At 50.1% G+C, this 13,698-nt stretch overlaps 1 protein-coding gene across 1 annotated transcript in view; it reads right to left on the minus strand.

The window, feature by feature from the left end:
* Nucleotides 1–13,698, minus strand: part of MED24 (mediator complex subunit 24) — a 217,865-nt gene that overhangs the window by 177,907 nt on the left and 26,260 nt on the right. The window contains exon 3 of the mRNA XM_082271510.1: nt 1,442–1,524. Coding sequence (XP_082127636.1) covers nt 1,442–1,524 — 83 coding nt within the window. The remainder of the gene's footprint in view (nt 1–1,441; nt 1,525–13,698) is intronic.

Here is a 13,698-nt window from a genome sequence, read left to right on the forward strand (position 1 = left end):
GCAAAAAGTGGCCTGGACGTAAGACAGCAAAATCCTCCGGTGGTAAAGTGGTTAAACAGGAAAACCGCAAGCGCCAAACATGGGTGTTAGTGTTCGGCTTGCTGGCTAGCCGTCTCTTAAAACACAACTTCCTGAATTCCCTGCATGCTTTGGAATTACTTTTCATTTCGAAGGTCTACATATCCCAAGGTATCATATAGCCACATAACCAGTGATTAGGGACAGTTGATTGGTCCTGTAGGCAATGTGTCTATGTCCAGGGCCACTCATCTATTCTTAAGCACAGGTAACCAATAGATGTACAGATACAGGTGAATAGTTTGCGAACAGCCGATGGTCCAAAAAGCCTGTCATTGCTTTGTTCTGACTTCCTGGCCACAGCTGTTTGCAACCAACTGTGAGTCAAGCTGCAGGAATCTGCTAACGGCCTTAATAGCAAGCATAAACAAGGCCTTTGACTAATCTCCAAGGTAACAGCATTTAGATGTGTTGAATATTTTCAGCGGCTTGTTACAGTTTCCACTCAAGTGGATTCCCTTGCTATCTCCAATAACAAACATTCGCACTTGGAGCTCCCGTGTTTTCTTAGCGGATCATCTTGTCCGATGGCTCGATCACACACAAACCTCCGTCTACCCCTCCAGTCTGTAATTACACCCTTAATAGCTTGTGCTGACAGACATAGGTTTGTGTCAGATGATCTTAGTATTACCATACTGGTCTATGAGAATGCAAAACCTGCTTGAAGCAGGTCAAATGCAGGGCAGACAGAAATTTTCTCTCCTGCAGGTCAAATGCACCCGTCAATGATTCTGAAAGATCTCAGAAACGTCTCAAACTAATGTCTAAGTCAGGGATTCCCAAACTACGGCCCTGCAGCTGTTGCAGAACTACACATCCCATGAGGCATTGTAAAACTCTGACATTCACATACATGACTAGGCATGATGGGAATTGTAGTTCCTGAACAACTGCAGGGCCATAGTTTGGGAATCCCTGGTCTAAGTGATGCCATCAACACAAGTCCAAAGACCAAAAACATAAGTCCTTAGAAACATTCAACACAAACGATCTGAGTTTTAGAGCCGGTTCACATTAGCGCGACTTGTCAGCCTGACAGGTCGCGCACCGCCGCGGTCCACTGACCGCTACAGGACCCGTTCTAATAGGAGCGACACAAGTCGCTCCAACTTAGAAAAAGGGTCCTGTACTATTTCGGGGCGACCTCGGAGCGACTTGCATAGACTTCCATTATGTGAAGTCCCTACAAGTCGCTCTGAAGTCGTGGTGCATTGTAATGCACAAGTCGCCCCCGAAGTAGTAAGGAGTCGTGTCGCCCCAGTGTGAACCGACTCTTAGAAGAAAAACTTGGCTACATCCAAATGTAAACTAATTATTCTTGAACTGGTCAATGCAATGAGAAGAATATTAGATCGCATACCTGAGAGTTGATAGCGTACTTGAGGTAAGACAATATTAGAGGGTTGGGTGCTGGTCCAATCATGGCCTGGTCCAAAAGTGCTTCTGCAAAAGGAAAAAATTAAATAAGAATGACAGAACTTTGCAAATGTGCTACCACTGAGCAGGAATGTCCAAATGTTTATATAATGTAACTTTTTTAATGCATAGTGGCTAACTGGTTATCACTTCCACCTACAGGCACAAGGGTTGTTGGTTTCAATCCCAACCACGGCACCACCTGCCTGGCATTTGTATGTTCTTCCTGTGCCTGTGTGGGTTTACTCCGGGTACACCGATTTCCAACCACACTCCAAAGACATGCTGGTACAGTATTTGGCTCTGGTCTATATTGGCCCCAGTATGCATGAATGTAAATTAAGTACCTTAGATTGTAAGCTCCTTGAGGGCAGGGACTGATGTGAATGTATATTACACTATATTGTAAAAAGTAATGGGCCCACCCTCTGCAGCTATAACAGCTTCAACTCTTCTGGGAAGGCTGTCTACAAGGGTTAGGAGTGTGTCTATGGGAATGTTTGACCATTCTTCCAGAAGGACATTTGTGAGGATAGTCACTAATGCAGGGTCCTCTGATTCCTTCTGTATTGAAGTGTATTGTATTTGTACTGTCTACCCTCAAGTTGTAAAGCGCTGCGTAAACTGTCGGTGCTATATAAATACTATATAATAATAATAATAATAATAATAATAATAATAATGATGTTGGATGGAAAGGCCTGGCTCACAGTCTTCACTCTAATTTATCCCAAAAATGTTCTATCGGGTTGAGGTTAGGACTCTGTGCAGGCCAGTCATGTTCCTCCACCCCAAATTTGACCAGCCTTCATGGAAAGTTTTTTTACATGACATGCAAATCTATGCTTTTCTGATTTGCACAGAATTCATATAAGTATGAACCGGGGCTGAAATTGGTTGTAAAGTTTTAAGGTTTTTTACCTTTCATATATTCTATGCATGAACCCACATGAAAGAAAAATATATTTCAAATATATTTTTAAAAAACATATTTTTTTTTCCCGAAATGTGTTTGAAATATATTTGAAATGCTACAATTTTGGCCATATTTAATATATTTCAAAATTTTTTTCCCTAAATATATTTGAAATATATTTTTCTTCCATATGGGAAGGTAAAAAACTTGTGTGCAGCAGCCCCCATAATACTTACCCGAGTCTCATCTTTATTCCAGCAATGTGTACGAGAGCAGGGGCTTTCCTGGGTCTCCTCCTCCTCATTGGCTGAGACAGTACTGTAAATCACAGCTTGCGAGCCAATGATGTGAGAACAGGGGCGGGGCCGAGCCACACTCCGTGTGTGAATGGACACAGAGCAGTGACTCAGGAGTGACCCTGCTTGGGGGCCCCCATAGCAAGCTGCTTGCTATTAGGCCTGCACGATATTGGAAAAAAAATATATTGCGATATTTTTTTTCCAACTATATATATTGCGATATTGTGGGACCCGTCCTTTATATGGAGAAATATAAAGGAGGTTGGCTGCAGCCCACTTCAGAATATAACCCTGGAAGGGGTTATATAATAGATTATAAAAAGGAAGAGGAAGTGATTGGTGCTGCCAGTATATATGTGAAATACAATAAATAACCTATATTGACATGGTGTGTATAAAAAAAGGGAAAAGTAGATGTATGTATGTATGTATGTATGTATGTATGTATGTATGTATATGTAGAGGAAAATAAATTATTAATATATAAATAACCTCTGAATTATTAATAATTTATTTTCCTCTACATATACATACATCTACTTTTCCCTTTTTTTATACACACCATGTCAATATAGATTATTTATTGTATTTCACATATATACTGCTACTGGCAGTGGTGGTAGGAGGCTGGAGCGGTGGATTAGAAAGGAGCACAGCCGCATGCCATACATTACTCACTCGTCTGGTGCAGGCTGCAGCCCGCCCCACACGTTCAGTGAGTCTCACTCTCCGCCCTAGTTTTCTCAATGGCACATTCAGGCAACCAATCACGCCGTGAGTAGCGGCACAGCGAACCAATCAGGTGTGCAGGCACGCGTGATTGGTTAGCTGTGCAGCTGCTCACGGTGTGATTGGTTGCCTGAATGTGCCATTGAAAAAACTAGGGCGGAGAGTGAGACTCACTGAACGTGTGGGGCGGGCTGCAGCCTGCAGTGGATTGGATGTGTGAGTTCTCCTCCGACCTAACACGCTTAACACGGAAGTCTGCGAGTCCTCCTCCGAGTCCCTCCCCCTGCCTATGCAAATATCGTGACCTCGGCGATATAAATATCGCCTACGGCCACAGAACGATAGTCGATATCATATCGACTATCGTTCAGCCCTACTTGCTATGGGGACCTCGGCAGGAGGGAGGGGGGCCCAGGAGCCACTGCAAAACCACTGCACAGAGCAGGTAAGTATAACGTTTGTTAATTTTTTTCAATCTGCCTATCAATATCTTTTTCATGCAGGTCTGTAATCATTTTTACCAAAAAAAACACGCCAGGTAAAACTAAACCTAAAACAAATATCACCATTGCTGCTGTTCATAAACAATAACTACTAAATCCCAAACCACACTGAAAAACCGTGCCAATAAAAATAATACCATATAAATGAAAAAACAAGTGACAAGTGACAAGTGAAACAATGTCACATCCTGTGTATCCTGTGATAGTTTATCGCTGATAAAAGGAGAAGAAAGAATCCCAATAGTGTAGTATGTTCTTGTTTATTCATAAAAATCATTAAAATCACACTTACAGGGTTGCAGAGTAAACATCGCATATAGTTGACAATCATATATAGGGCAGTCGCTCCGTCACGTCTAGTCCGGGCTAGCGTGGTTGGCATGGATCACAAAAACTTTAACCTATATATGATTGATTGTCAGCTATATGCGATGTTTATTCTGGAACACGAAGTGTGATTTTAATGATTTTTATGAATAAACAAGAACGTACTACACTATAGGGATTCTTTCTTCTCCTTTTATCAGCGATAAACTATCACAGGATACACAGGAGGTGACATCGTCCCTCTTACCAGATCCACATGCAATACTGCTAAGGGGGGTCCACATTATCTGTTAAGTCTAAGCACAGGAGGGTGAAGAGCACAAATCACTGCATGACTATTTAGACGTTTTGTGGGACTTCAGCAGTTTCTTGAATCAATACTGGAAACGTTTATGGACTTTCACTTGTCACTTGCTTGTATTAGAAATTTGTATGAAGTTTCACATGTTACTTGCTTGTTTTTTTCATATATTCACTTGTTATTTTTATTGGCACGGTTTTGCGCTGCGATTCATTATTTAGCTGTAATCATTATTACATAAATTATTGTATTGTTTAAATTCAAGCAGTTGTTTAAATGCAAGCAGTTAAGTAGCTGAAATTGACCTGGTATCAGCCTATTGCAGCCCCAGTACAGTCGGGCTGGATTGTAAGAGTGAGAAGCAGCACAAGGAAGCCTATCGGCTCAAGTGCTAGCAAGGAGCATGCTGACAGGAGGAGTAGGCAGGGTGATAGAGAGAGAGATTAGCTCACCACTGTGCCATCACAGGCTGTGGCAGGTCCAAGACAACCTGGGCTCAGAGGAAATGAGGTGAAAGATGCTGGCCATCAGACTGAGGACCTTTAGTGGCAGAAAAACTGAATTTTTGTAAAATCTTACCTGTAAAATTCCTTTCTCTGAGTCCTCCGACAGTCGCCGCCATCTTCATATTCGTCACAATGGGGTATTAGACTTTGCTCCGTAGGAGTAGCTAGGCAACAGAATATGTCAATATTAAAGCTTTTAACATATCCCCACCCCAGGCGGTGGTCCCCTCAGTCTATACCCTCCTGCTTCCTGTTTCATACCTCAGTTTCAGTGGAATAGCAGTAGAGTACCTAAACCCCAAAAGAGGGGCGGGGGCGGCGACTGTCGGAGGACTCAGAGAAAGGAATTTTACAGGTAAGATTTTACAAAAATTCAGTTTTCTCTTACGTCCTCCGACAGTCGCGGCCATCTTCATATTCGTCACAATGGGGACGTCCCAAAGCAGTGCAAACATGAGGGGTGGGAAACGCAGCCGCGCCTAAAGGCAACGCAGTCTCCACATCAAAGAAAGTAACCTTACCAAAGGAAGGAAACCAGCTGGGCAACATGAGAAAAAACTTGCTCAACGGGAGCAATAACCCAGGAAAAAAACAAATAACCCAGGGATAAAAAGAAATCCCAAACAGCCCAAAGGTCCAAAACAAGGGACCCCAAGGAACCGCCGCACTAAGAACCTTGCGGCCAAAGGAAGCATCAGCCGATGCTTGAAAATCCACTCTGTAGAATAGAGTGAAGGTGTGCACGGTCGACCAAGTCGCCGCCCTACACACCTGGGCCACAGAAGCCCCATGACGACAGGCCCAAGACGTACTCAGAGATCTGGTAGAGTGCGCCTTCACAGGCATAGGGGAAACTTTTCCCAGCAAAACATAGGCCTAGTCAATGACCTGTCCGAACCAATTGGCGACGGCAGAAGCCGACACCGCCACGCCCTTCCGAGGACCTCCGGAAGGACAAAACAAGAATCCGACTTGCGAAAAGATTCAGACGAATTTAGGTAAATCCTAATCGCCCGAACAACATCCAAGGAGTGCAACTCCACCTCCTGCGGACGTTTAGACTTCGCGCAAGGCGAAGGCAAGACAATGTCCTCATTGAGGAGAAATTCCGAAACCCTCTTCGGAAAAAAAGAAGGGTTAGGTCGCAAGACCACCTTAACCAAGTGAGTGACCAGATACGGACATTTGCAGGACAAGCTGCCAGCTCCGACACCCTGCGAGCCGAAGTGATCGCCACCAAAAAAGGTGACCTTCTAGGACAACATAGACAACGAGATCTACCTGATCTGTTCAAAAGGACCATGTAGTAACACGGACAGAACAAGATTCCAGTCCCAAGGAGGCAGAGGCACCCTCCTAGGAGGGACCAGATGCCCCTGAACAAAAGTGCCAACCAAGGAGTTAGATGCCATAGGACGTTGAAAAAGAACGGCCATCGCAGACACCTGACCCTTGATCGTAGCCAGCGCCAAACGCTGGCAACACCCTTTTGAAGGGGGGACAACACCCTAGACACCGAGTACGGGCGAGGTGAAAACCCCCGGACTCACACCAGGCAAAATAGGCCTTCCAAGTACGGTAATAGACCTTCCCCGAGGAAAATTACCTCGCGTTGATCAAAGTGTGAATGACCTCAGGGGAGAGACCCCTATCCCTCAGGACCTCGGTTTCAACAGCCAGGCCGTCAAAGCCAGCGACTGTAAAGCAGGATGGAATATCGGCCCTTGAGACCGGAGATCTTCTTGAAGAGGCAGACGCCCCGGGGCGTCGACCGCCAAATGCACGAGGTCAGCGTACCAGGACCGGCGAGGCCAGTCCGGTGTCACAAGAATCACTGTGTTCTGGTTCCGAGGTCAACCTGCGAAGGAACCTGGACAGCAATTGAAAACGGTGAAAACGCATACATCAGTCGATACTGATGCCACGGAGCTACCAACGCGTCTGCCCGAGGATCGCGCGGCCATGCCACGAACCTTTTCACCTTGCTGTTCATACGAGATGCGAACAGGTCTACCTCCGGAAGGCCCCCACTGCGCGCACAACATCTGGAAGACATCCGGGTGGAGGGACCATTCCCCCTGGTCCAGGGACTGGCGGCTTCAGATAACCCGCCTGCCAGTTCTCCACCCCCGGAATGTGAACCGCCGATATCGCCGGGACGTGTGTCTCGGCCCAAGACAGAATGTCGGCCACTTCCCGAGCCGCTCGGGCTCTCTTGGTGCCCCCTTGGCGATTGACGTAAGCCACCGCCGCGGCATTGTCCGCCTGCCAACGTCGAAAGCCGAGACCATCAATCCCAGACATCTCATGCGAGTCCGGAGTGACGAGCACGGAACGTCCCTGAGGGACCTGACTTCTTCCCGAAGAGTCCTGAGTTTGTCGTCCGGTAGGAAGACCTTCGCCTGGACCGAGTCCAGAATCATTCCCAGGTAGGGAAGACAAATCGACGGACACAGCGTCGACTTTTGAAAAAATTTATCGTCCAACCAAACTCCTGTAGAGTCCGCATCGTGATGGACAGGTCCTCCTCCAGACCCTGGCTGGTCGCAGACCGAATCAGAATATCTTCCAGATACCCCAGGACAGAGATGCCCTGGGCTCTCAACAAAGCCAGAAACGGGTGCAAGCACCTTGGCGAAAAACCCGCGGAGCCGAAGCGAGACCAAAAGGTAACGCCACGAATTGGTAGTGATCCTCTGCAATGGCGAATCTAAGGTACCTCTGGTAACCCTCGAAAAACGGGATGTGAAGGCACGCATCCTTCAAGTCGATAGAAGCCATGAATTCCCCCGGAACCAGGGCAGCCACCACCGAGCGCAGGGATTCCATGCGGAATTTGCGAACCCGCACAAAGCGGTGTAGAGTCTGTAAGTCCAGAATTGGACGTACCCTGCCCTCCTTCCTGGGCACAGTGAACAGATTGGAAGAGAACCCCCGAAATCTGTCCCGATGAGGCACCGGAACCACCTGATGGAAAAAATCTGCTCTCCGAGAGAAAACTCGATCTTGTAGCCAGAACGATTTCCTGAACCCACCTGTCCCGAACACGGGCCAACCAGGGTTGAAGAAAAACCGAGCAAGCGTCCCCCCACCCCAGAACTGGGTGAGGGCGCCCCTTCAGGCCGCATTGTTATGGGCAGCGGGTTCGGACTGGCCGGACTTCTGCTTACCTGACCACGGCTTCTTTTGGGAGCCTTGACCTTTGAACGGCTTGCCCTTATAGTGCGCCCGACAAGCACGAAAGGACCCCGGAGAGGGCCGAAAAGAATCATGTTTCTTACCAGGAGCCACCATAGCCTTGTGGGATTGGGGCAAGAGCATGCTCTTACCACCCGTGACCCCCTTTATCAGTGTATCCAAGGATTCTCCAAAAAGGCAAGATCCATCATAGGGCAGATTGGCTAAGGTCTTGCGCGAAGATTGGTCCACAGACCAACACTGCAACCAAACCAGGCGGCGAGACAATACCGCCACACTGTGTACACGTGCAGCCAACGGTACTATATCCAAGTCCGCATCACACAAATACATGACACCCTGATGGATTTGATCCACCATATCCAATGTCGCCGGTGAGGCCGAATCAGCCACCAGGACGCGTCTAAGCACCTGCGTCCAACTCGCGACAGCCTGGGCTGCCAGAAGAGAAGCAAATAACGGAATTTTTGTAAAATCTTACCTGTAAAATTCCTTTCTCTGAGTCCTCCGACAGTCGCCGCCTCTTCATATTCGTCACATATGGGGACGTCCCAAAGCAGTGCAAACATGAGGGGTGGGAAACGCATCCGCGCCGAAAGGCAACGCAGTCTCCGCATCAAAGAAAGGAACCTTACCAAAGGAAGGAAACCAGCTGGGCAACAGCAAAAATAAGTGCTCAACAGGAGCAACAACCCAGGAAAAGACAAAAAACCAGGGGATACAAAAAACTATCCCAACAGCCAGGAGTCCCCAACAAGGGACCCTATGGAACAGCCGCACTAAGAACCTTGCGGCCAAAGGAAGCATCCGCCGATGCCTGAACATCTACTTTGTAGAATTTTGTGAAAGTGTGCACGGTCGACCAAGTCGCCGCCTTACACACCTGGGCTACAGAAGCCCCATGACGGCAGGCCCAAGACGTACTCAGAGATCTAGTAGAGTGCGCCTTCACAGGCACAGGGGGAACCTTCCCCTGCAAGGCATAGGCCTGTTCAATGGTCTGCCTGATCCATTTGGCGATGGTGGAGGCCGAAGCCGCCATGCCCTTCCGAGGACCCTCTGGAAGGACAAACAAGGAGTCCGTCTTACGAAAAGACTCAGTCGATTCAAGGTAAACCCTTATCGCCCGAACAACATCCAGAGAGTGCAATCTCACTTCCTTTGGATGTTTAGGCTTCGTGCACAACGAAGGCAAAACAATATCCACGTTAAGATGGAATTCCGAAACTCGTTTCGGCAGAAAAGAAGGATTAGGTCGCAAGACCACCTTATCCAAATGAACAACCAGGTACGGAGACTTGCAGGACAAAGCCGCCAGTTCCGACACTCTGCGAGCCGAAGTGATCGCCACCAAAAAGGCGACCCTTTTGGACAACATAGACAACGAGATCTCCCTGATCCGTTCAAAAGGAGCACGTTGTAACACAGATAGGACTAGATTCAAGTCCCAAGGGGGCAAAGGATCCCTCCTAGGAGGAACCAGATGCCGCACACCCTGAATAAAAGTGCCAACCAAGGAGTTGGAAGCCACGGGACGTTGAAACAGAACGGCCAGCGCAGACACCTGACCCTTTATTGTAGCCAGCGCCAAACGCTGATCGACACCCGTCTGAAGGAAAGACAGCACACGGGAAACCGAGTACGTGCGGGGTGAAAACCCCCTGGACTCACACCAGGCAAAATAGGCCTTCCAAGTACGGTAATAAACCTTTCCCGAGGAAGACTTCCTCGCGTTGATCAAGGTATGAACAACCTCTGGAGAGAGACCCTTCTCCTTCAGGACCTCGGTCTCAACAGCCAGGCCGTCAAAGCCAGCGACTGTAAAGCAGGATGGTAAATCGGTCCTTGAGACAGTAGATCGTCTCGAAGAGGCAGACGCCAGGGGGCGTCGACCGCCAGATTCACGAGGTCTGCGTACCAGGACCGGCGAGGCCAGTCCGGTGCCACAAGAATCACCGTGCTGCGTTCCGAGTGTAACCTGCGAAGGAACCTGGACAGCAACTGAATCAGTGGAAACGCGTACATCAGCCTGTACTGATGCCACGGGGCCACTAACGCGTCCGACGCGTCTGCCCGAGGGTCGCGCGTCCTTGCCACGAACCTCTTCACCTTGTAGTTGAGGCGAGACGCGAACAGGTCCACATCTGGAAGACCCCACTTCGCGCACAACATCTGGAAGACAGCCGGATGGAGAGACCATTCCCCCTGATCCAGGGTCTGGCGACTCAGATATTCCGCCTGCCAGTTCTCCACTCCCGGAATGTGAACCGCCGTTATCGCCGGGACATGAGTCTCGGCCCAAGACAGAATGTCGGCCACCTCTCGAGCCGCTCGGGCACTCCTGGTGCCCCCTTGGTGGTTGATGTAGGCCACCGCCGTGGCATTGTCCGTCTGCACCCGAACCGGACAGCCCTGCAGCCGGTCCGTCCAGCGATGAAGACAGAGCCTTATCGCACGCAATTCCAGAATGTTGATCGGGAGGGAAGACTCCCCCTCCGACCAGGTCCCCTGGGCGGACAGAACGCCCAGAACACCACCCCAGCCCGACAGGCTGGCATCCGTGGTGATTATCGTCCACGAGATCGGACGAAACGACTTGCCCCCGGACACCAACGGGGACTGGAGCCACCACAGAAGGTTTTCCCTGGTGCGATGACTCAACGAGATCTGAAGATCCAGAGATTGAGGGCGCCCGTCCCACTTGGACAGGATCTCCGCCTGGAGACCCCGCGTGTGAAACTGCGCGAAAGGAATCGCCTCGAAAGCCGAGACCATCAATCCCAGACATCTCATACACGTCCGCAGAGACGAGTGTGGAACGTCCCTGAGGGACCTGACTTCCTCCTGAAGAGTCCTGAGTTTGTCTTCTGGCAGGAAGACCTTCGCCTGCACCGAGTCCAGAATCATTCCCAGATAGGGAAGACGAACCGACGGACTCAGTGTCGACTTTGGAACATTTATCGTCCAACCGAACTCCTGCAGAGTTTGCATTGTGACAGACAGGTTCTTCTCCAGACCCTGACTGGTCGCAGACCGAATCAGAATGTCGTCCAGATACCCCAGGACAGAAATGCCCTGGGCCCTCAATAATGCCAGAACCGGTGCAAGCACCTTGGTGAAGACCCGCGGAGCCGAGGCGAGCCCAAAGGGCAACGCCACGAACTGGTAGTGATCCTCCGCAATGGCAAATCGAAGGTATCTCTGATGACCCTCGAATATGGGGATGTGAAGATACGCATCCTTCAAATCGATGGAGGCCATGAATTCCCCCGGAACCAGGGCAGCCACCACCGAGCGCAGGGATTCCATGCGGAACTTGCGAACCCGCACAGAGCGGTTCAGAGCTTTCAAGTCCAGGATCGGACGAACCTTGCCCTCCTTCCTGGGCACGGTGAACAGATTGGAATAAAACCCCCGAAATCTGTCCCGATGAGGCACCGGAACCACCACTCCCTGAGCCCTCAGGTCCCGCACCGCCAGGTGCAGATCCCGCAGGCGCTCTGGAGACCGTTGCAGATTTGAGGGAAAAAATCTGCTCTCCGGCCGAGAGAGAAACTCGATCTTGTAACCAGATCGAACGATTTCCAGAACCCATCTGTCCCGCACACGGGCCAACCAGGTCTGAAGAAAACCGAGCAAGCGTCCCCCCACCCCAAAACTGGGTGAGGGCGCCCCTTCAGGCCGAACTGTTATGGGCCGCAGGTCCGGATTGGCCGGACTTCTGTTTCCCAGACCAGGGTTTCTTCTGAGAGCCCTGGCCTTTGAACGGTTTGCCCTTGTAGTGCGGCCGAAAGGCACGAAAGGATCCCTGAGGGGGCCGAAAATTCGCATGCTTCTTCCCAGAAGCCCCCTTAGCCTTGGGGAAATGGGGCAAGAGAGTGCTCTTACCCCCGGTGATCCCCTTAATCAACACATCCAGGGACTCCCCAAAAAGGCGAGACCCATCATAAGGCAGATTGGCTAAGGTTTTACGTGAAGATTGGTCCACCGACCAACATTTCAACCAAACCAGGCGGCGAGACAACACCGCCACGCTGTGCACACGTGCAGCCAACGGAATCAGGTCCAGGTCCGCATCACACAGATACATGACACCCTGGTGGATCTGATCCACCATATCCAGGGTCGCCGCCGAGGCCGAATCGGCCACTAGGACGCGCCTAAGCATCTGCGTCCAACTTGCGATCGCCTGGGCCGCCATGAGAGAAGCAAACAGAGCCTTAAGCATAGAACCCGTAACAGAATAAGTATGACGGGCAAGAGACTCCAGTCTCCTATCCGTGGCATCACGGAAAACAGGGGATCCCTCTGCAGGAATCGCAGTGGCTTTGTTCAAAACCGCAATTGCATGATCCACTGGCGGAGGCACACACCACCGTTCATCAGTGGCAGGGGAGAAAGGATAACGCAGCTTGAATTTACTTGGTACCGCAAAAGGCTTGCGCAGATCGCGCCATTGATCCTTTACAGCGCGCTGAAAATCAGCATTGCAGGGAAAAACCTGCGGCGTCCTGCGTTTTCTCTGCGTCCCATAAGCCGCCAAGGCAGCGGGGGGACACACTTCGTCCTGCAAACGTAGCGTCTGCTTAATGGAAGCAATCAACTCATCCATGATTGCAAGCTCTTCAGGCGAGCCAGGGGGAGAATTATCAACCCCCTCAACCTCAGCCTCTACCTCAGACCCCACTAGATCAAGAGAGGAGCGGGACCCCGATAGGGGGGTCCCTGCCAGAACAGCCCCATCACCTTCACCCTCAGAATCGGAGGACAGAGCAACTCTGGGCCGTTTAGTAGATTGAGCAGCCACCAGCATTTGCACCTGGGCAGCAAGGCCAGCCACAATAGTGGCTAAATCCCCCCCTGGGGGGGAAACAGCGGTCCCCTGGCTTTCCACCAATAGTGTGGGAAACTTGCCCTCCTGAGAATCCATTGCCCCTGTATGCCAGACAACCAAGGGTTAACTGCCCCCTTTCAGCAAGCGCGGCAAGCGCAGCCCACCGCACACACTCAGGCACAATGAGACCCCCACAGGGAATATACAGACTGAATACAGGCAATGGACAACAGGAACAGAAGGATAAAACCTGAGGAGACCCCGCTGCTGCTGCTGCCTCGATCGGTGTTCCAGGAAAGAGGAAGTGATGCTGCCAGGGCGCTCTATGTAAGCCTATGGAGGCTACAAGAAAATGGCCGCCGTGCATGTAAACCATGCGGCCGGAGCGGGCGCCGGTAAAATGGCGTCGTTTGGCGCCGAAATCGCCGCTCCACAGTGCATAAAAACACACACAATGTCATCCCATTATATGGATACATGTTAGATCGCCGCAGCGATCGCTGTATATGCCCCAACATGCCATTAAAAAACATGCCCCACAGCACACAGCTCCTCACACTGCCCAGCCTGACACACACAGTGTCATAC

This window comes from Pelophylax lessonae, assembly GCF_965119305.1.
Source record: "Pelophylax lessonae genome assembly, chromosome: 11".
NCBI classification, from domain to species: Eukaryota; Metazoa; Chordata; class Amphibia; order Anura; family Ranidae; genus Pelophylax; species Pelophylax lessonae.